General features: G+C 36.7%; 1 protein-coding gene across 1 annotated transcript in view; it reads left to right on the top strand.

The window, feature by feature from the left end:
* The window catches only part of CACNA1D (calcium voltage-gated channel subunit alpha1 D), a 184,124-nt gene extending 163,500 nt beyond the window's left edge, over nt 1-20,624 (top strand). Inside the window, 8 exon segments of the mRNA XM_086619049.1 lie at nt 8,282-8,398; nt 9,903-10,270; nt 10,581-10,607; nt 11,537-11,686; nt 13,937-14,100; nt 18,097-18,218; nt 18,989-19,309; nt 20,331-20,624. Of these exon segments, the coding sequence (XP_086475175.1) occupies nt 8,282-8,398; nt 9,903-10,270; nt 10,581-10,607; nt 11,537-11,686; nt 13,937-14,100; nt 18,097-18,218; nt 18,989-19,309; nt 20,331-20,624 (1,563 nt within the window).
* Nucleotides 20,625-22,637: the final 2,013 nt, after the last annotated feature.

The raw sequence follows: 22,637 nt of genomic DNA, 5'->3' as shown, positions 1-22,637 counted from the left end.
GGCATCAGTAACTTTCTCTTGGGGTAGTTGGAATTACCTGCAGAACTAGTTAATTAGTTACGAACATGCTTCCTAAGGATCTCATAAACCCTGCAATTGCTGCATTATCTAGCCTGGCCTTCCTTATCTGCTTTCTCCTGCAAGAAGGGGAGAAAACAACAGGTTATTGAGCTTTGCAACCCATTCCGAACTGTTGAATGAACCAAGAGGTGAGTTACAGTCTTATAATCCTGCCAATTGCTATAGTTGGCCATGTCACACTCTTCCTGGCTTCAGAGAGTAAATGTGCACTTTGAGAGAGAAAGTGTCTGCTCCTTGTGACAAAGCCCATTCTGTGTTTTAATTGTCAGGACAACTGTTGAGGCAAGAAATTAATGGCTGTTGCCATTTTTCCTGTCTTATGAGAATGGAACAGAGTTATTTTAATGTAGATCACTCCTCTTTGCCTTCCTGTATTCCTCATGTTCTCAGTGGTATTTTGTTGGGATTTGGGGTATTTTCGCTTTGTTTTTACGATAGTTTTGTTTAGTACATTTGAAGATACTGAAGGAAAAATCATAAAACTGTCAAATGGCTTAAGGCACCACTTCTTCCAAGAGTTATGCCTACTTTTTTTTTTTTTTAACTAGTCCCTTTGTTATATTACAGGATATTAAGTGGGGTGCCTTGCTTTTAGCTAAAACTGTTTAAAACATTTACTTCTTATGCTGCTGTTTCTGATGGAATGACTTATGCTAACGTAGGCAGTAAAATTATGCGCAATAATTTAAGAACTTTGACATGCAAGATAAAAAGTTTTGTAGAACTTCAAAGCAAAATGTTCACAATACTACAATTCAAGGTCATAAAAAATAATGTTTTCAGCAAGAAAAACACTTCAAAAAAAATCTACTATAAAAGATAAGGAGTCATTTACACCATCCTTAGTTAGTTGAAGAGATTTGTGTAACACAGGACAAAATTCTGTGAGCTCAGAAAAGACCAATGAGGTTTTCTGGTGGTCTGCATTGTCACATTAATAAGTCCTATTTCAACAAGAGTGAGAATAAATCTTCCCTTGGAAGCCACATTATTTAGCTAAAGATTCAATCTGTGGACCCAGGAAGGCAGACTGAATAAGGAGTGTGTGTAAAAATACTGTTCTTAGAAGATATTATCACTTTAGAGAGATACAAAAAGGACTTAATTTCAAGATTAAATAAAAAGATACACTTTTCTTTTTGTTAGATCAAGAAGTCTTGACGGTGGATGTAATAACTAAAATCAATGGCATCTTAATTTTACCCTTCTCTCAAATGTCTTTTCTGTCATTAACAATTCACTAGGTAAAAGCATTCTATGCATGCAGTTATATGGCATCAAAATGTTTTTCCAGCACTAAAGTACTTCTAAATTTCAGGAAACTTTTATCATCCTTTGACTTCTGAAGAATGCAAGGGATGTACTTTTTGCTTACTTTTAAAGGATACTTTGTTACATATAGTCATGTAGTTATGGAAAAGCAGTTTTGAGTTAGGGGAGCTTCAAAGACTATCATAATAAATAGGATTCTTAGGCTTTCTGAATTAACTGTTTTACTTAACCTCGCTTTCTTACACACAGCCCTCTTGCATCCTTTGTTACTTCTAGTTAAAGTTACAATGCTAACACTCTCCAATTTTATTTCAGATAGTGTTTGAAAAATTCAAACTAGTGAAAAAAAGTGTTCTATTGCTTTAGATTCTTCCTTTACTATATTGCTCTACAAATAAAACAAACATAATCATAACTTGCAATATGCCTTACCTACCTTGCCCTTTATGAAGGGAAGAAAAGCAATGGTTCTGAAATTATAGGTGACCAGTTCATGGTCTGCTGTCATTTTTGTGGTGTTGCATGTGCTCCTAGCACCTGAGAAAAAATGTTCCTTAGGGCTCACAGTGCCTTTCTTGTGCTATTGACTGATACTTAAGCAGTGAAAACAAATATATTTTCTGGATGAAATGAGAACTAAATTATATTTGTAGCAGTACTTTAGGAGATGTCTTTTTGTAGTAATGGAAATTTGTATTGAGCCAAACAGTAGTCACATTGCTAGTAAAATAAATGTTAAGTGAAGCATGAACAAGTTTAATTACTTTCATCTGGTACTTAGAGTGAATGAATTAATTTTACACTATTTTTCCTAGGCAAAATACTTACTGTAAACTAGGTAACATTTGCATCTTTATTTCATATTTATTTACATATAACCCTCTTTGTTAATACATACAAATACAATTTAAAGGATATTTCCCTTCACATCACAAGTACACAAAAGCACTGATTTATTGAGCTGAACTTGATTTTGGGAACATGTTTCAGATTAAACTAATTATGCTTTTTTCTCTCTGCAAATTTTATAAGTAATATCAACCCTGCAGTAAACAGTAAAAGAAAAAAGAAAAAAACCCTCTAGCAGGCATCAGCTGAGGGGTTAATATGTTGCTCAAGTTCAATTTAATTGTGCTTCCATGTTCATGTCGTGTTCACAGAAAGGCTTAGCTTGAAGGGAGTCTGGGTTTGACTGAAAGCACAGAGCTTTTCTGTAGTTGTTAGAGCAGCTTCAGCCTTAGAAGATGGGCTCTATGAAGATGAATAACACTGGGGAATCGAGACTTGACTACTATGTCTCTTATGTTCACTGCTATAGCGTAGGTCTATTCAGCTATTTTTCTGCATGCTTATTTTCTCTTTTTTTAATAGCTCTTGCATTGTATTCTTTTTATACTAACCTCAGTTTATTTTTATGTTCAAGTGTCAGCCTAGCTCTGGGGTTTTTTGTTCTTTTTGGTTTTCTTAGCTATAAAATAAGCAGGTTGTAAAAACATGTTCATTATGTACAAATGTAACGGCTTATACAAATGTTTTCAGGTCATTGGCTTTCAGTATTCTGAAGCTCTGAAGACTTAAGTATTGAGAATTCATGTTTATGCTTTATTTAGATCCAGTGAGTTTATACAGCAATATACTTAAATATCCATCATTCTAAATTCCATGAAGCAAAGCTTCTAAGTGCCTCTTCTGGTTTGTTTTTTTTTTTGTATCACTGTAGGATGCCTCAAAAGAGGGAGCATTGTGTACTTTATGTGACTAGAAACAGTGTAGGTGATAGTGATTCTTGTTATTTAAATAAGGATATGGTGCTTGCACTTCTTAAACTAAGCTTAAACTGTGTCTATGCGTAGGTGCACCATACCTCAAAATGGATGCGGGCTGAGTTTAGACGTAGGGAGAATTATCTGTTTGTATTTCCAGTATTTATAAGCATTTAAATGTTTTTCTAGAAGTCATGACTCTGGAGTCGCATTATACACAAATTCGTTAATGTAAGACATATGTCTAAAATGATGTTACTGTTTTATGCATACTTTAGATGTGGAAAATTGATTTAAAATCTATTTGGCATTGTTAAAAGTAGTCTTTTAAAAATGTTTAAGTGTTTAATGTTTTAATGTTTAACTTTTAAATGTTTTGATGTTTAGGCATGAGGTACTTTTCAAGCATCTTTAAGCTTCTTTCTCTATAAATGACCAATTCAGAAATACAGTTATTAGTCATATGGCATTTTTTTTTCTCACTGCGGAACTCCTACAGCTCTATTATTTCAGCATTTGAAAGCACACGTGTGTCATCTCAATGCTGCATCAGAGACAGGGGCATCATTAATTGTCTCTTGAGATGCTATTCAGGACACCACACTGGTGCATTAGTGCCTTGTGCCATCTTGAGAACATTGCAGGTGCTATTATGCCTCATAAAGCACAGCTGCACAGAATTATCATGTTAATTTGAAGTCATCTTGTGGATTTACAGGAAAGCCTATTTAAAGATATGCTGGGGTTTATTATGTAATTATGTTGTTCAATGCAGTGTGTGTCACTGGCTTGATAACTAACCATTGGACTTGTGCATCTCATCTTTCTCATGCCTAAAAGGAAAAAATTAAGCAAGGAAGGCATCAAAAATTAGATTTTGGAGAGAAAGTGTCTGAATAAGAAATAACTTCTTTTGCAAACTTCTTGTGACGTCTCTAGAATAGAATTAGAGGCGATCAACAGTAGCTTTAATCTCTTTTCTTCCTCTACTTCAAAGAAACAACAACAAAATAGGAAAACCTGAGGAGAAACAACAGATGTCCTTTTGCAGAACAGCATGAATAATGCAGTGATGCAGTTTTGATCAATGTTATCCCTATAGAACTGGTGCCTAAACATCTCTTGCCTGTTTTATCTGTTCTGTTAGACACTTTCATCTTCCAATGTCTTTGATGAAAACAAAATTTGCTAAAAAGTATAGAGTAAATGTACATAAATATTAACACTTGTGAGAAAAAAAAATGTATTTTTTCCAGTTACAGGTACATTAGGCAAAGGCATTTGTGCATAGCGAATAATAACACTCTGTGTTGGAAAGTTAGAGATGAACGGAAGTGAATAATTTTGTGTTCTGCAATACACTGGGATTATTAAACACATTTTCTTAGAAACGTGATCCGCCTGACTGATTTAACAGCCTTGTGAACCAGACAGGTTTTCAGTCAGGTGAGCTGAGATGGATACTAGATGTATATATGATGGCAGAACTGACACCTTGCTTCTTGAAATATGTGAATTGTATTTTGGTTCTCAAAAAAAAGGAAGAAAATCAATATTTATGATTCACATTTACACTTATTTAGGGAAAAATTTTAAAGGTGGTTTTTACTGCCGAAATGGCATAAAATAATCTTGAAGCTTCCTTTAAGGAAAGTCGAAAATTCTCTGGATGTGAGAAAATCTCCAAGAGTTAAGAATCTGCCATAAAAAATATGGATATAAGGGAGACTAGAGAGAGTGTGACCCTCTTATATCAGTCCTTAGTGTCTACTCGTACCATTTGGGGAATGAAAAGAGGATTTAGCTGTGATTTCCTTTCCTCTGCAGCTCTGATAAGCCATACTCAAAGACTGTGAGGAAGTAATTTCCGTATAACACTCAAATTAGACCTTTTTTTTTTTAAAGTCACTATAGCGTGATGCTTCAGGAATGTAGCTTGTCTTGTATCATCATATGTAATAACAATAAACGGTCTTACAAAGTTCTAATTAGGGAAATAACTGCCTCCCAAGATCTTAAGCAGACAGTGAAAAAGAAGCAAGCATATCTCTGGCAAATGTAGACAAATCACTATCCAGGCTCTCTTTTGGAAAAGTCACAGATACTCAGTGTTTTTTTTCTAAGCGAAGAAATTATCTCAAATTTAAACGTAGCCATTTTTAGAACTTCACAAATGGAGGACAACATATACTCCTATTGCCCTCTTGCGCGTCATAATGTCTCTAGGGTTCTTGCTGTGCAGACTAAAATGGGCAACATTATATAGGAAAATGTGTGTCAGAGGACCCTTCTTCCCTGGAAGCTAATGGAGAGATGTAGGGAAGGTTGGTTTGATTTTTGCATGTATTCTTTTATTTAAGAGATCTTTGATTTAGTTCTGAAGTGCTTGAAGGAAAAGTCAAGTGTTTTATCAGTCCATGCTACCTCTACGATCTTCACAGAAGACGTTAAATGTGATTCAGAAAACAGGTTTTCCTACTGACATATAAGTACCAATTCCTGCATTTCTACATCAGCCCTTCAGTGGTAGCTGACTGATCCAATCTGATTATCTTATCAGTAGGAGCTCAGCGTGAGATTTTTGTCTCACTATACAGCACTCTCCTGCCATACAAATTGTTCTTAGAATACTTTTAGAATACACCAGGTAAAATGAGGCAGTATACGGGAGAAGTGGGAGTAGTCATGGTAATGATAGAATTCACAAATTTGTTGTAGGTAGTTCTGTTAGGGCAAATAAACTGAGGAGTATTTTAATTCTGCAGGCAGATGTTGCTTGTAGAACCTGTGGCTTCCGTACTGGCTGCGCGTGAGTAAAGCTGATCGGTTTAGTTTAACTGAGATACAGTTTTACATGTGGTGATCAAGGTTTTAGTCTTCTGCTGTTGACTATGTCATTGCAAGAGGTCTGTTACATGAAAATGAGTATTACTGAAGAGAGATGAGATGACAAAAGCTACCTGTGTTCTCTTGAAAGTGGTAATTCACCAAGAAGTAAACCAGAAGGCAGTTGGAAATGTAATCAAAATTAAATTACTATTTAATATGCTGCTGCCAAACACATGGCTTTTCTCAGCTTTTAGGCATATATTTGTGGGAGTTTGTCACAATTTGGCAGACAGGAATCATAAGCTAGCAGGTTTTGCCAGGGTTAAAATTTATAATACTGCTGTCTGAGAGTGTTGTGTTCACAGAAGGGCTTAGCTTGAAGGGAGTCTGGGTTTGACTGGAAGCACAGAGCTTTTCTGTAGTTTTAGAGCAGTGCACCCAGCTTCAGCTTTAGAAGTTGAGCTCTATGAAGATGCGTAACACTGGGGAATTGAGACTTGACTACTGTGTCTCTTATGTTCACTGCTATAGCTGTTTTTCTGCATGCGTCTTTTCCTATTTTCATAGTTCTTGAATTGTATTCTGTTCATACTAACCTAAGTTTATTTTTATGTTCAAGTGTCAGCGTAGCTTTGGAGCTTTTTGTTCTTTTTAGTTTTCTTTGCTATTTAATAGGTAGTGAGTGTGAAATGCAAGTGACTATTGTTGCTAATGATTAAATAACAAAAATATAGTAATCCTGTGCTAAATAAATACTGCCTTCACCTCTGCTAAATAAATAGAAGCCTTTGGTCTTCAACTTCAAAATCTGTACCTTAAACTGTTAATTTTACTTCCCTTTAGCACCTTACAAAATGATGACATTAGAAACCTTGCTAAGGTCTTGACTATGCAATTAGCATAAGAAGTGGGAGGAAGTACAATGTACTCATGAAATGTATATTGTATATTAACTCACTAGTAAATGATTTTTAGAGCCTTGTTCAATTATAGCATGAGTCTCAAAGTGTTCCCTGAGGAAGAAAATATAATTGCCAAATACGTGTAGCTAATACGATTAGTCAAGCGCCGTTTCCAGGAAGTTAAATACTGGGATGAGTGAAACCTGAAGAGGAGCCTATATTAAATCTACACTGTTAGACACAAAGCTTTTTGGTTCATCCCTTTCCAGGTTCTGATTGCCCACACTGTAAATGCCATTTTGCTCCTCAGCAAACCAACTATTTCCGTTTTCAGCTGAAACCTGATTGTGATGCTGCGGTGAAACCCAGGGAACCTGTGTGATAGGCAGCGTGAATGGGACCAAGCCACGTTTGGTGTCCTTCAGCTCCTTCTGGAGCTGTGAAACACGCAAAATTCTCTACACATCTTCATGCCACCCCAGGGCAAGTAACTTGCAATGTCATGCTGTAGACATACAGCTCTGATGGGCTGTGAGAGCCCTCATCTGCATGAAAAAAATGCAGAAAAGTAATAAATCAGGCTTTTAGATCATAATGAAGAGTTGAGCCAAGTGCTGTGCATGATTGTTAGTAGTGTAAGTGTAGCGTTAGTGAAGGGCTAAACAAACAAATATTCCATTTCTTCTGAACGTGAGGAAATAAAAAAGAGTTGGGAAGAACAAGATTGCGGTTTTGCTTCATACCATGATGGACAGAGTTAAAACAGGAAAAAGATCTCCTTTTGAAGTAAAGCCTGTACAAAAGCACTGGATTCTTGGCCCTGAGTCTCACGTCTGTTTCCTCTCTAATGTGCAGGTCTGTCCTTGGCAGTTTCAGCATTAACCCTTTTCCTAAAGGTTGCTTGTGGTAACAGGCTGGAGAGGAATATGAACTGATATATGCTGATGTCCATGCTACTGTAGCTCATGGTTTTCTGTCTTAAACTAAAGCTTTAAATCAAATACCTGCATATCAGTGCAGTGCAGATGAGCTGGAATTATTTCACTGCTTTCTTTCCCATCTGAGCTCTGCTAAAACTGCTGTTGCTATAGCAAAGGTCTTGTGTTTCCTTTGTGGACACAGGCTGCAAACATGTTTTTAACATTATATATACATCTCATTGAAATGCATTTTATTATAGTTCTTGCTGATTATGTATACTTTATTGTAAGATTAATTTTATTTCCATAGGGTTCCATAAACCTTGGTGGTCTTTTAGTCAATATAAGCCTTTTATTAATAACAGTAAAAAGATATATAGTGGTATGCATCCTCTGTGGATGTCAGGATACAAAAACTTGTTAACTGTCCTTTAAAATAAATCTACACGCCTGTAATTAAAGAACAAAAAAGAATTTGCATTCCTAATGTATTATGGTATTGTCATTGATTTAGGCAGGACTAAGGACACTTCATGATATTGGCCCTGAAATACGCCGAGCTATATCCTGTGACTTGCAAGACGATGAACCAGAGGAAAACAATCAAGAGGAGGAGGAAGATGTTTATAAAGTAATGTCAGAACACAGCTACGTGAATTGTTTTATCGTATAATAAGAGATTAAAGAATTAGTTAATCCCTGAATAGGCAATAATAATAATAAAATCAAACCAGAACAATATAAATATTTTATAAATAAGTATATTTTATATATATCTATTACCAGGACACTTGCATCACATCATAAATTTAGGAAGCAGTTCCTGCAGGGTGATTCTCCTGCCCGTATTTCTTTTTCATTAATTCTTATTTTTTTTCTTTAGCAAATGCTAAGAGAAGGTATGAACCTTGCCATCTCAAATTTTGATAGCGGCAAGGTCAAACTAGAAGTGTCTTAACTTCTGCAGTGGTAGATAGGAAGAAGAGAATGAAATTCCATGCAGCCAAACCACAACAGACACAGAGCTGCGTATTTTAAAATGAATGCCTGGAATTACACAGAAGTCCACTAAATATAAATGCCATTTCCAATTTCCTGTGAGGAATATCAATAAGAACCAATCAGAAAAAAAGATTAGTTTTCCTCTTTTACGTTATAGATATTCAGTCTAATCGTGAAGACGTGAAGTTGGTATTATAGTCAGGAGCGATCTGCAAACCATTTGTCAGCCAGCAAGAAAGCTTAATTTTTCACAAGCATTTCAGAGGAAGCAGATATAAAAGCATGCTTCTGCAGTAATTGGGTCAGAAGCCCCATAGCTTGCTGTTGTCCTTTGCAAAAAAGGAGGATGTGGCACTGGAGACAGTGCCACAGCAGCCATCAGTAGATGCATTTCTCTGCCAACCATCATTACCTCCTGTCTTCCCTAGATTGAGCTTCAAGACAAACTGCTGTCATCCAAGACCCACACCTGGCTAGACAGGGAGGCTACATAATCTGGGTCAGATGTAAAAGAGAGCTGCATGTCATAGTCATAATTTAGCACTTCATTCTCTCTTTCACCATCCATTACACTCTTCAGGGCTGCTAAAGAGTTACTACTCTTTCTTGTACCTCTGCAAGAAGAAAGAATGGAAGCACTGAAGCTCCATGTTACCTACGTGAGATATGCTTGCAAGCTGTTGCATGGCACTCCATCCTGTCTGAGTGGCGCCTGTTGCAAACTGATGCTCTGGGAGAATAGGAGAGAATTCCACCCAAGTGTTCTCAAAAATTAAGCAGACACGTCCCTTTCTGAGGAAGTTGGTGCATGCTCATGTACGGGAATCTAGGTTTCTCCTGTGTAATAAAAATGTGGAGAAAGCTGGATGTCACATTGAGTTGTGTGGAAAAAGAATAATGATCACAGCATAATGATTTGACTCTGAAATACAAATGTTGTCATTATCACAGTCACATCTCTATCACTTCAGGAGATCCCATCTGAAGCATCATAAAATTAGAAAGAAAAATCACAGGTTATTTGAATTGCTACTTTTGAATGCATGTAGGAGAGAAAAGTAAGTTATCACTGTCAAAAGTATGTTCTGTTAAGGTATCTGATGTAATTTTTTCTTTCTCTTCCCCTAAAACAGAGGAATGGTGCCCTCTTTGGCAACCACATAAACCATATTAGCAGTGACAGACGAGATTCATTTCAACAGATCAACACCACACACCGTCCCTTACATGTTCAGCGGCCTTCAATTCCATCTGCAAGTGATACTGGGAAAAATATGTATCCTCAGGCAGGAAATTCCGTATACCACAATCATCATAATCACAACTCAGTAGGAAAGCAAGTTCCAAACTCAACAAATGCCAATCTCAATAATGCCAATGTGTCCAAAGTTGTTCATGGAAAACACACAAATTTTGGAAATCGTGAGCATAGATCTGAAAACAGTTACCATTCTTACTCCAGAACTGATCATGAGAAGCGTAGAAGGCCAAGCAGTAGGAGGTAAACTTAAAAATATGTATTTGCTTTTAAATAAATTTCTATTATAAATAGACTATAAGAAAACTTATGCTACATAAACTAATTTATATATTTAGCTTCATTTCTGTTGCCTACGGATATATGAAATGTATTTAAAGTACAGCTCTGATGTATGGGAAATGTATGTAACTTTAATAAGGCTTGAAAATAGTAATTTTCTTTTAAGTGAAATTATTAGTTACAGCACAGACATTGTAATCACCAATGAATTTCTCTGAACTACCTGATTTTAAAATATCTTTCTCCTTATTTTCATGGCTTACCTGGCTAGAACCCGCTACTATGAAACATATATTAGGTGAGTTGATACTGTTCTGACATAACTGAAAAGGACAAAGTAGTGTTTTATTTTTTTTCTCGATTCTCTCTTCTTTTTTTTTTCTTTTTTTCTTCTTTTTTATTTCCTACAGTACAGTTTTCAAAATTCACTGTATGACAATGCATATGCTGAATAACTTAAGTGATGATTTCCAAGTCAAGTTTTCTACTGCCTGTTCTAAAAGGATTAACTTCTGGTGAAGTTCAAAATTATTCAAGCTCTTTTAAAAGTCCAGGCAGGTTTGTGGAGTTCTCAATAGACAAAAGATTGCACCTGATGGTAGCCATCGTTTAAAATTGACTTGCAAAGACTGGAAAAAACACTGGGTTTAGCTTTGATAAATAGTAATGTGTACAGTTCCATTTATAGGAGACCCAAAATCTTTCCTGGTTTTATGTCTGAATATTTTTCTAAGACAACTTTTAAAAATAGGATACATTGAGTTATTTGAAGAGCATCCAGCGCTAGTTTTTAATGCCTATATTTGCACATCCGTTTCAGTTTTTTCTTGGAATACCTCAGTGAGTGCTCCTTAATATTTTAGGCATTTGACAAATTTCAGATATTTGAGAGAGACTGTGTTTCTTCAAAGTGCTCTGGATTTATACTTTGTAAAAGTGTCGTAAATGGTTTACCGAGCATCCCCACATTAAGTATTTTCGAACTTGCTCCATAAGGAAGTAAAGGGAGGTCATCTTTAAGAAACAAGTAGAACAGTCGTGTTCCGAACTGCAGTTCCGTGCAATTTACTGTAACACCACATTCTGCGTTCTGACAAGAGAGTTGTTAATGCTTGTCTTTTTTTTTCTTCTTGGTAGCACATTAAAAGAACTGTGTATAAAATATACCATATATAATTTATATAAATAAAATATTAAAAAAAACAAGTATTTGTTTGCTACTTACAGATCTGATTCTGGTGATGGGCGTCGACCTACAATTTGCCGCGAAGAATGTGACATTCGAGACTATTGCAATGATGATCATTATTTGGGAGAGCAGGAATATTTTAGTGGAGAAGAATATTATGAGGAAGACAGTATGTTGTCAGGAAGCAGGTGAGAATATTTGTTAAACTGGGAAAAATATTTCAATAAATTAGGTACGTATCCGTAAAGGCTTCATTAAGCATACTTATACTGAAAATTCTCTAAGAAAGTCAACACTCTACGACTGCTGGCAAGTGAAATGGTGAATAGGAATAGTGTGTGTACCAACGATCTCTTGGATTTGGCATCATGTGCTGCCTCCAGTAAAGCTTCTGTACCAAATTCAAAGGAAAGCACAAAGTTCCTTTGAACTGAGTATAAACTAGATAGTGCATAACCAAAGAAGCGTTTCATTTATAAATAAAATTTCACGTACAATGGAAGATGGATCAAGTTCAGGGAGAGGAAATTTCAGAAATGGTTTTCTTCTTTTAATTTAACTTAAAAAGAAAGGTGAAACTGGTAAACTATGGACTGGGATGATAGGGTAGTACTAGCTGGACCAATAAAGAATTGGATGACTTCCTTTTGAAAATTCTCATTATACCTCCTTTTTAATAATCCTTTTAGCGTAACTTTTTGTCTCCTTAGTACAAACACTTAACACTGTCATAGCTTCCTGGCCTTTAAGTTTGGAATATATGTTTGTTAAGTTTTATTCGTAAGATTTACGGAAATGCCATCAACTGAATTTTAGTCAACTACTAGCATTTCTTATAAATTTGTATTATTGCATAATGTCCAAATTTGTATTAATCTGAGGCTCCTTGCTGTAACTGCAGAGTTCTAGGTCTGTAACCTGCTTCCTCTCAGTTTCTGTTTTCTCCAGCCAAAACTTGGAATCGTATCCTAGTTCATTATAGTATTTCTGTCCAGTAGGATTTTTACAAGGCCCAGTAGTGTTTGATAACAACTCTTGCCCGATGCTGTGTATTTAACTCCTATGAATTTTGCATTCAATATCCTAATTCTAGATTTAAGAAGAAAAGGCTTTGATTTAATTTTGGTAAATTCAAGCTTTTCTCTACACTTTATTTCACACAGTTTCTTCAGAAATGGACTGGGGTGGGTTTTTCTAACTTTAGAACAGTGTCTCCCAAGCTAGCTTGGCTTTGAGCATTGCCAGATTAGTTTGATTTGAGCACTGTGCCGTGCATCGCTTCAGGCAGTGATGGCTTCAGCAACAGGGCAGGTCCTGACTTTGCATTGGAATCACTCCTGTACACAAATCATAGGTTTCTAGTTGTTCAGGCAATGATCGAGCGCTACTTTGGGAAGAAGTCCTGCTCTTACTGATTTAGTCTTTAAAATGTGAGATCGTTCTGGTGTTTTCTGAGTATCAACCTGTCATCAAACAGAACCCATATTTGGTAATCCTGAAAGGCTTCCTACTAAAAAAAAATTAAATGCACTATTTTCCCAAATATCTCTTTTTTTTTTAATTCCATAATATTGTCCTTCTCATTATGAGTAGAAAGACATATGCATTTAAAAGTTCTTTAGCAGATTGTGTTAATCTCCCTTACAAGAGCTGTGTTTGCCTTCTGCTGAATGAATTGAGTAACTTCTCAAAAATATCCTCCACTTCTGTCAATAAATTTTTATTTTGAATTCCAGCCCACAAGTAGAGGAATTTATTGCTGTTTTGTCTTAGACTCATACGCGCATGTGCGCACATGCCAGACATGATTAATCCTCCTCCTCCTCCTCCTCCTCTACTTTCTTCACCATCTGAATTCTGGCAAGATTGGCAGCCTAATCTGAATCTTTTAAAAGCTAAGATTAGCATGAAAGCTAAATTTTACAGAATTCTCAGGTCACTAATTTTTTGATGTGATAATTACAGTCAAACAACACCCTTCCAAGATTTGATTTTTGACAAAAGAAGTACCCAAAATATAAAAGGCTTGAATCCATTCTCCGAGTTTCTCCCACACGTTACCCAAGGTTCACAAGAGAGCATGGCAGGAATAGAAAAGAGTTGTTGAGTTTTGGTTTTTTTTGAGCAATGTACAACTGAGCTCCTACATTTTAGCCTGTACTGGTAAAAATAGCTTCATTGAAAATATAATTTGATAAAAATTTCAGCTGAGAACCTACTATGTAACTATATTAGTACAAAAGTGTATGCTCGCTATCTCAAAATCAGTTTGCATGCAGAAACTGGATTTTAAAATTGAATTGTGTAATTATATAATGTAATGTTTGGTTATCTTGCTGGAGAAAGAGTAGATTTGAAAGTCTTCTAAAAGAAATCTAATAGATCAATTTACAGAAACTCCCTGCAATAACATTTTCCTTATTGTATTTTAAATGCAGGCATATATGTGATTACCACTGTAGATATCACTGCCATGACTCAGATTTTGAGAGACCAAAAGGTTACCATCACCCACATGGTTTTTTTGAGGAAGACGATTCACAGGCCTGTTATGATACAAAAAGATCTCCTAGGAGACGGCTGCTACCTCCAACACCAACAGGTAAGTGCATTAAGAGCCAGTTGTTTGCAAATCCAGAATTACTTCAATGCTTTCAGTCATGTTCCAGTTTTAAAAGGCTTTTTTTAACTTGTATTTCAGCGTGACATTTCGTGATTACTGTTGCTAGTGGATTATTGTGTATGGCAGAAATTTCTATGCATCCTGAGAGATTACTCAGAGACTCTAGGGATCTTAGCTTACAAGTCAGTCTAATTCCTCTTGGCTCACTCATGCAGTAATATAAAAATAACCAATTTAATTGCCAGTTGCAACTTGATTCGATAAATGAAGAAAGAGCAGGGTAGAACACAGCAGTAGTTTGCTGTGAAGCTTTGATCGGAGGGTCTCAGTCCCTGTGCCCTCTGTTCACACCTACAACGCCCAGCGTGCCACCAGTCAGTGCCGCTGTCTCTGTGGCGACTCACCTGCTGGGCTTCCCGCCAATTAACGGTCGTGCTGCTTAATGACATTGTCTCCTTTTACATCTTCATCTCCTACTATTTTAGCAAACACTGGAGACTGAAGTAGGGTAATTGTCAGGGAAAAGAAAACCAAGAGTGAGCTTAATGGTGCTTTGCTTTTGGTTTTGGGTGGTGATTTGGTGTTTTTTTCTTCCTAACTTTTGAAGTTCCTTTAGCTTTTTAACGTGAGTTTCTGAAGTTACTGTGAAAAATAAGTGTTATTCAAGGCTAAGCATCTTATTTCAGATTCACATTGGTACTTTATTCTACCATCTCAGGAACAGTGCTGTTTCTTCTGAAGGAGGAAATGTTTCAATTTATAGTTCGAATTAGTGTTGTCAACTGATTTTTTTTACCTGTTTCTTTAACTTTCATTTGTTTTCCTCCTTGGATCTTTCCCTTGGTTTCTCCTTATCTCAAGCACAATATTGTGTTATCTGCATTTCCAAAAGCTCTCGTGCTTCTTATCTTGGTGTTTTGGGGTTTTTTTTGTGTGTTTGTGATTTTTTGGGTTTTTTTTTGTATGTTCCAGGCCATACTGCAGAGATTAGCAGTGCTAATCCTCTGTTGGAACTAGGCACAGACTCAAAGCTCTTGGATTTTGGTCTTTGACCTCTGGCAGTTCACAGAGAGGAAGCCTTGGGGTTGTGAAGTGCAAAATAAACCTCTTTCTAAGGCTCTTGTTGGTGCACAAGAAACAACACTCAGCTCTACTCAAGCCCGTAGCATCCCTAAGAGTACTCATACATAGTGCGGTCAGCACAGCTGAGTCTGTTGCATGTGTCTTTGGATGATGCCATCTAACCAGTGCCATCCAGACAAGACAACACAGGATTGTTTCTAGAAGAGTCTCCACATTTTGTCTGGAGTAAGGTTCATTGGTTTTCTAGCAAAACCAGAGTTGTCTTTCATTTTGATGATGCTAGCGGCTGGAGTCACAGTCCGTTTACCTGTGGAAGTATGGCTGTAAGGACCCCATGGGTAGGAAAATGGGTTTCAGTCCTTTCCTGTCTCAGATACCCTAAAGAAAATGCAGCTATAGATTTAAAAAATAAAAGTGTTTCAGAGACAAGTGTAGTGGGATCATTATACAATGTCTGAGGTACGGTGTCAGACTGTTAAAGCTATGGAAAGCTGTAGTAAAGGGCAGCCAAATATATAATAAAGGAAACGTTCTTCAGCAGTACTGTCGGTGCTGGATCCTCAATTTTTGCACTCAGCTCCTCTCTGCTATTTGGCTTTCTGACCTTAAGGGACACAGATGGAAAAAGCAGAAAGAATATGAGTCTTGCAGTATAGAGAGTAAATAACTCAGATGAATGATAGTGAAGTGTAGGGAAAGCTGCCGGCTCTCTTCCAGTAGCAGAAGGAAAAGACATCAGACAAAGGGGAGACTGTGAAAGACGACTCCTGTACATCTTTCTACAAGCTTTTCTGATAGCAGAGGAATTTCAAGCCAAAGAAATAGATGGACACTTTTTGTATCCATTCCATATGTTGCAGGGGAACAACATTCTTACAAAAAGTCCTCTGGAATCTTCCCATGGAAGTGTTGCAAGGAGAGGGTTGAAGGCTTCCTGTGACTGCAGCCTTTGGGATTCATTAACTTTTCTGATAAAGTTTTGACGACAGTATTAAGCAGACATTTCTTTAGAGGAAGCTTACACTTTTTATCTCAGGTACAAGAGACTAGACAAATGTACTAGATAAGAGGTTATTTCATATCCTAGGTAAGAGGACCTAGTTCCAATCTAAGTTGTGTAAGGGAAATGTAGGAAGTCCTTTGACTTACACCAGTATAATGTCACAAGAGCACAGTCAGGCCTCCTGTCATCACCATTTATTTAATGTTCAGGAACACAACTGAGAAATTTTAGAGGCTCAGTATCTCAGCAGATTTTAAAAGAAGCTCAAACCTATTATTTGCAACTAGTGTAGGGCTGTTTGGCCTGAGGAGGAAGCCTTGATGTTCTTACTTAAAGAAAAAAAAGAAAGAAAAAGAACATGCAACATTGCACTAAAGAATTTCTGCTAACATCTGGATTCAGTCCACGTTAATGTAATGTACAGTGCCTTGGCTGGGTACGGTAGTTAGTAAATTGAGCTCTGTGTCAAGCTTTCTAGAGGCTTTTATACCAAACTCATCAGCGTAGTATTTGAGCAACTTCCAGAGGTGTACTGAGAAATGATTAAGATGTTCTTTCAGACTCTTTCCTGGGAAGAAGCATGTGCAAAGAAGTGTTTCATTTTGGATGAGGGAACTTTGGGGTTTGCTTTTTATTCATTTTGGTATTGGGATATTTAGCATTTGTTAGGATCCCATGTTCCTGTATTTGGATTTACCATAGAGACAATGGAAAAAGACGCAAAGTTTGCGTTAAGTGGACTTGAATTGCCTCCTGGAGGTGCCTACTTTAGTCCAATGGCTCTTTAAGGAACCTTGATTGTTAGTATCCAGCATTTAGTGTCTGGTGATAGCTCTGAGGAATCCTAAGTCCATGGTACTTAACTCTTCAATTCTTTTCACAAAATTCTTGGTGGTCGAAAAAGATACCAAAAATACTTTCAGTAAGTTTCAAGAGAGCAATTGTGTATCATTGCTTTGTACAGTCAGGCTTCTTCCTGTTTTCCACTATGATGCTCACAGTTGTGAGGACATATCTGGATTCCAGTTGCTGTTTAGCATTCAGGTTTTCTTCACACTGAAGCGAACGCAGAGGAATGATACCCACGCGCTGGTTCCTGTTGTTCTGCAGGCTTTCACCAAGACCAGCTGAAACATTTCCACATTAGCCAAACATCTTGATCCAGTTTAGATTTCTACTTTTTCCTTTCTAGCATTTACAGGAACAATAACAGCATACCTAACAGCAGAGACCATGGCTTATCATTGTCCTAAGTAACAGAATAAACATCAGGAACTGACAACATAAGTCAGCTTTGTCTTGGATATGGTTTTTCATATTGCATATTGCTTCTAAGGAACTGGGAATTTGGTATTTCCTTTAGAAGTCTGGTTCATGGCAATTTCCATTGCCTGGAGACACCATCCAGAATGCTTGGAAAATGCTGGCAGCTTCCTATCCTGTCCCTACAGGACAGAAGGAATGTTTCAATGCTTTGCTTTCTTTGTTTAATATATTGCATAATTCTGGTTCACTAGAATGAAGAGTTTAAAACCACAGGGAAGAAAGAAAAAAAAAAAGTCTTCTTTGTAACTGTTCACAGCAGTTTACAGCAAAACTCAAGTGTCTGAACCAGTCTGCTGCATAACACAAGCTTGCTTTGGAAAACAGCTGCTGCAAATTCTGTCATGTTAGGCTGCTCGTGTGGTCTCTCTCTAGGACTGCGTTTGCTCCTGTGATGAATCTATCCTTTGTCCTATACCCAGCTGCTTGCTTCTGTTAGCACAGCTTATTCTTACTGGGGGATATGTTTTTATTTGTGTGATAGTTGACTCCCACTGGAATTCTGGAAGTAATAGACTTTGAGGAAAAGTATTTTATTTTCCTAATGAATTATGGTTTCCCTGTAGCAAATAGACGATCTTCCTTTAACTTTGAATGCCTCCGCCGACAAAGTAGTCAAGATGACATACCACTCTCTCCTAATTTCCACCATCGCACTGCTTTACCACTTCACTTAATGCAACAGCAGGTAAACACAAAATCCTATTTAACTAATAATGAATTACGTCTTTCCAGCTTCTATATGGTCCTTCAGACTTTGATTGGTGTTTGAAACAGTACTAGTGTATTAGGTAGTTTGCCTGTGCGTGACTTCTAGGCTTGTAGTTGCTGGACATGAGGCTTCTCAAAAACCGACCTTCTGCAAAACATTGAAAATGAGTAGTTTTCCTCTGTGACTCTTTAAGTGTCCACAAAGAGTCAGAATGCCCCAAGGAATTTTGACCAGAACTGCATAATATGGCAACTGTCTATTAATCTTTGCCCATGCGGTTACTCAGCTCCATTTGTGAGAATTTACAAGTACAACATACACATCTTCCGAGGCTCAACACCCAGCCCTGGCACGGCCCTGAGAAGATGGCAATTTCCATTGCCTGGAGACACCATCCAGAATACTTGGAAAATGCTGGCAGCTTCCTATCCTGTCCCTACAGGACAGAAGGAATGTTTTCTATGCTTTGCTTTCTTTGCTTAATATATTGTATTAGCAATTATTTTTCTTTATTAATGCTAATACCAAGATTTTGTGATTTGAGTAATAATAGAAAAAATACCGTTTTATCCTGTCAATTTACCAGTTTAAGTCCTGTTCCTCTTTACATGACTATTGAACATCAGAAATGTTAACTTTGCATAGCTGCTGCCTAAAACAATTGGTTTGAACTAACTGCTGAAATGAGAAATGAGCATGACTGAGCATTTCAAATCACTAACTTCTAAAATTCTTCCCCTTACCAGGTCATGGCTGTTGCAGGTCTGGATTCCAGCAAAGCTCATAAACATTCCCCAAGTCGTTCAACGCGTTCCTGGGCTACCCCACCTGCAACCCCTCCCAACAGGGACCGTACGCCGTATTACACACCTCTAATCCAGGTTGATAGGGCTGAATCTACAGAACACATGAATGGCAGCCTGCCTTCCTTGCATAGGAGCTCTTGGTACACAGATGACCCTGATATTTCCTACCGAACATTTACACCAGCCAATTTAACTGTACCTAATGACTTGAGGCATAAACATAGTGACAAACAGAGGAGTGCAGACAGCTTGGTAGAAGCGGTAAGTATTACAGACACCTCTGAAGTAGCCAAGAGCATCTGTCTGTTCAGCTTTTCTGTTAACTTCAAAAAGCGTATCATTCAGTCCACATTATCTGTCTGAAAATGTAGTATTTTCAGTTTCAAAGCCCAAAACTGTATTTAGGTAGACAGGGGAACTTAATTTGTTGTTGTCGTTTCTACTGAATCCAAATCTTAACATTAGTGTGGCAGAGAACTGGAGAGATTTCAAAGAAATTTGAAACTAAATTGTAAGTTTTCTACATGAGGATCAGTTATGAAGTGTCCTTCCACAATGGCTGATAGGGAAGAGATGATACATATGCCTGTTCTGTTGTTTCTGTAGCAATACATCACCATTTTGCAGTAATCTGAATACAAGAACAAGAGCTCTATGAATCGGAGTACTAAATCCAGAGAGGTGAATAACAACTACAAGGATTGATTTGTGGGTGTACTAAAGAATCTTAAGAATTCCCTTTTATATTAAAAAATATTTGAAGATAAAAGAGTATATAACATTTCTGCATCATAGTTACTGTTCTTGCTTCCATCTATCACTTTCTTTCCATTGCTATGAGCTAAACCATATATTTTGTTAAATTCTATTTGCAGATGGGACTTCAGCATCTTTGTTCCATGTACTCTAAAGTACCGAGAACGTATCTAGAATTCTATCTTTTAGGCAACTGTTCTAATTGCGCCATCTGCAGTATAGTAACTGCTGTCTTTAGTGTATCAGCCTGACGATTGATGTTTATGAAAGACTGCTCCCAAATTTCCCAAAAGAGAAAAGTCAGCTGTATTGCATCCTCAGTCACATTATCACATAACTGATACAGTGTGGTCTGTGATTTGATTGTTGATTTAACTGTTCTTCACACATGCAGTTTTGCTGTGGGTTGCTCTAGTCATTCAGGATGGGGTTTCTAGTGTTTTCCACAAATGCAAAGTGCTGCTGTGACCTGTCTGTTCTTCTGTAATTCCACCATGTGTCTCATTCTGTTCCCTCCATCTTCCAGGTACTTATATCTGAAGGCCTAGGAAGGTATGCAAAGGACCCTAAATTTGTTTCAGCTACAAAACATGAGATTGCTGATGCATGTGACATGACTATTGATGAGATGGAAAGTGCAGCAAGTAATCTTCTCAATGGAAATATTAGCAATGGGACCAATGGGGATATGTTCCCCATTTTAAGCAGACAAGATTATGAACTTCAAGACTTTGGTCCTGGCTACAGTGATGAAGAACCAGAAACGGGACGATATGAAGAAGATTTAGCTGATGAAATGATATGCATTACGAGCTTATAGTATTTAACAAGGAAAATGATTTTAATAACAGAAAAAGTGCCTCATAGTTAAAAGATGCTAGGCACTAGCTGGAGTGAATAACCAATCAAGTTTTGTACAAGTGATGTCACACCTCAAGGAAGCCATAACTAATAAATTGATTATCTCCAGGTTGCCGAAATGTGATCAGAGCTGCAGTACGTCAAGTCTCCCTCCTCCCACAGAATCTTCAGTTCCTCTACAGGAATAAGGTTATTTTGAAACTAAGCAGATTGTGACAATCAGTTTTGTGAGGGCTAGAGTGGGATGCTGAGGTGTAGTATCTTGCCTGTCTTTCAGCCTTGTGCCGCTGTCCTTCATAGTAGAGCAGGATTTTGTCAACGAAAATGTCTGTATAAGTCCAGCACAAAATTGTGTGGGAAATAGCAACATGAGTCGAGTGATGACAACCAGTAATGTCATCACCTCAGCGTTCAATAGCATATCAGCTACCCATTGCATATCCATTCTAACATCATTTTCAAACTTGCCTCCTGATTTCTTTTCTTAATGCTCTTCTACAATACAGTTTGTCATGCTCTACCTGTTAGAGATCGTTGGAAAAAGAAGTTATATAAAGAATAAGCTGTCATATGTAACACCAGTTTACATAGGAAAATATCATTCAGATGGTCTGTTTTATGACTATCACGTTAAGGGCAAAATATACTGGAATAATTGCATTCTTACTGATGCACTTGCAACCAGGTTATAGTAGAATTAGATAAGATAGTTTGCTAAAAATTATATAGTAGAAATTATTGTAAATTAATTGTAATATACGATGATTTGTATTTGTAAAGAGATGTTCTATATTTTGTAATTATTGTACCGTAATTGAACTGCAGCAATATTTATGGACCCTAATTATTGTAACTCTCCACAGAATTCTAGATAGAAGTATTTTTACTTGGAATATATAGATCTATAGCATAAATATTTAAATAGATCCACCTCTCAGCGTAAATCTCTTTTTGGGATAAAGTGTCAAGTTTGAACTTGGCAACAGAACAGGTTTTTGTTGGTTTTGTTTTTTAACAACTGAGTCAAATGAATCTCTCTGCATAAGGGATGAACAGTTGACTATTTACATTCTGATACTTGGAAAGCTAAAAGATTTAAAGTTATTTTAACTTTTTTGATTGAAAAATAAGCTGTGATTTTATTTTTGTATTAACCCATGCAAAAAATAAACATGAAAATCATTTAAAAATTGGCAAGTTCATGCCAGGATATTACTGGTCATGAGAGAATTTGTTTTGACAACATATATTACCTACATACCCTACTTTGAGGGGAAGCATCTTGGGCAGAAAATATTTCACAGGTAAATGAAAATGTTTTTCTTCAGTCCTACTTACTCTGCTTGGAAAGATAAGAATTATGATAAAATGATTCTTCACAGAACCAAAAACCTTGATTATATAAGAAGTATACTATATTATTGCCTCTACTTTTCTGTTGTTCTATGTGTACTATTTCAAAGATTTATTTTTATGCAATCAAGAGAGGGCTTAGATATTGTTCACAATGCAGTAAAACCCTGAAATGACTTTGAGGCTAATACAACCTTGGAGGAAAATCAAAAAATAATGAAAGCTACTGTCTATTTTGTTAGCACTGGATAACAATGACTTGTTCTAACAAGTTATCTTATCAGGTTTTACCTGTAGTTCATATGCTAGATAGCAATCCAGTTCACATTTTTACAAATGTGATGTTTAAAACATGTCAATAAACATTTTGTACATAATGACAGTTTCCTATGAATAGCTTACAGACTTCCTCTGAAATCATTCTTATTTCAAATGCCAGGATAAGAACTTAAAGGTTTGTAAATTATTTCTTGACCTACATAATTTTGTATTAAAACAAATGCAAAATGTTCTTCAAAATAAAACTGTGTAATAATTTTATTATACTTGGGACTCCTTTTACTAATAGTTTTTCAACGAGAAGCTCCAGAAGTTAAATCCTGTTTGCAGTGTTAGAAGA

The sequence above is a fragment of the Tauraco erythrolophus genome, chromosome 12 (genome assembly GCF_009769465.1).
Source record: "Tauraco erythrolophus isolate bTauEry1 chromosome 12, bTauEry1.pri, whole genome shotgun sequence".
In the NCBI taxonomy this organism is placed as follows: Eukaryota; Metazoa; Chordata; class Aves; order Musophagiformes; family Musophagidae; genus Tauraco; species Tauraco erythrolophus.
Note: the sequence above shows the minus strand (reverse complement) of the source record. Positions and strands in the feature narration are given on the sequence as shown.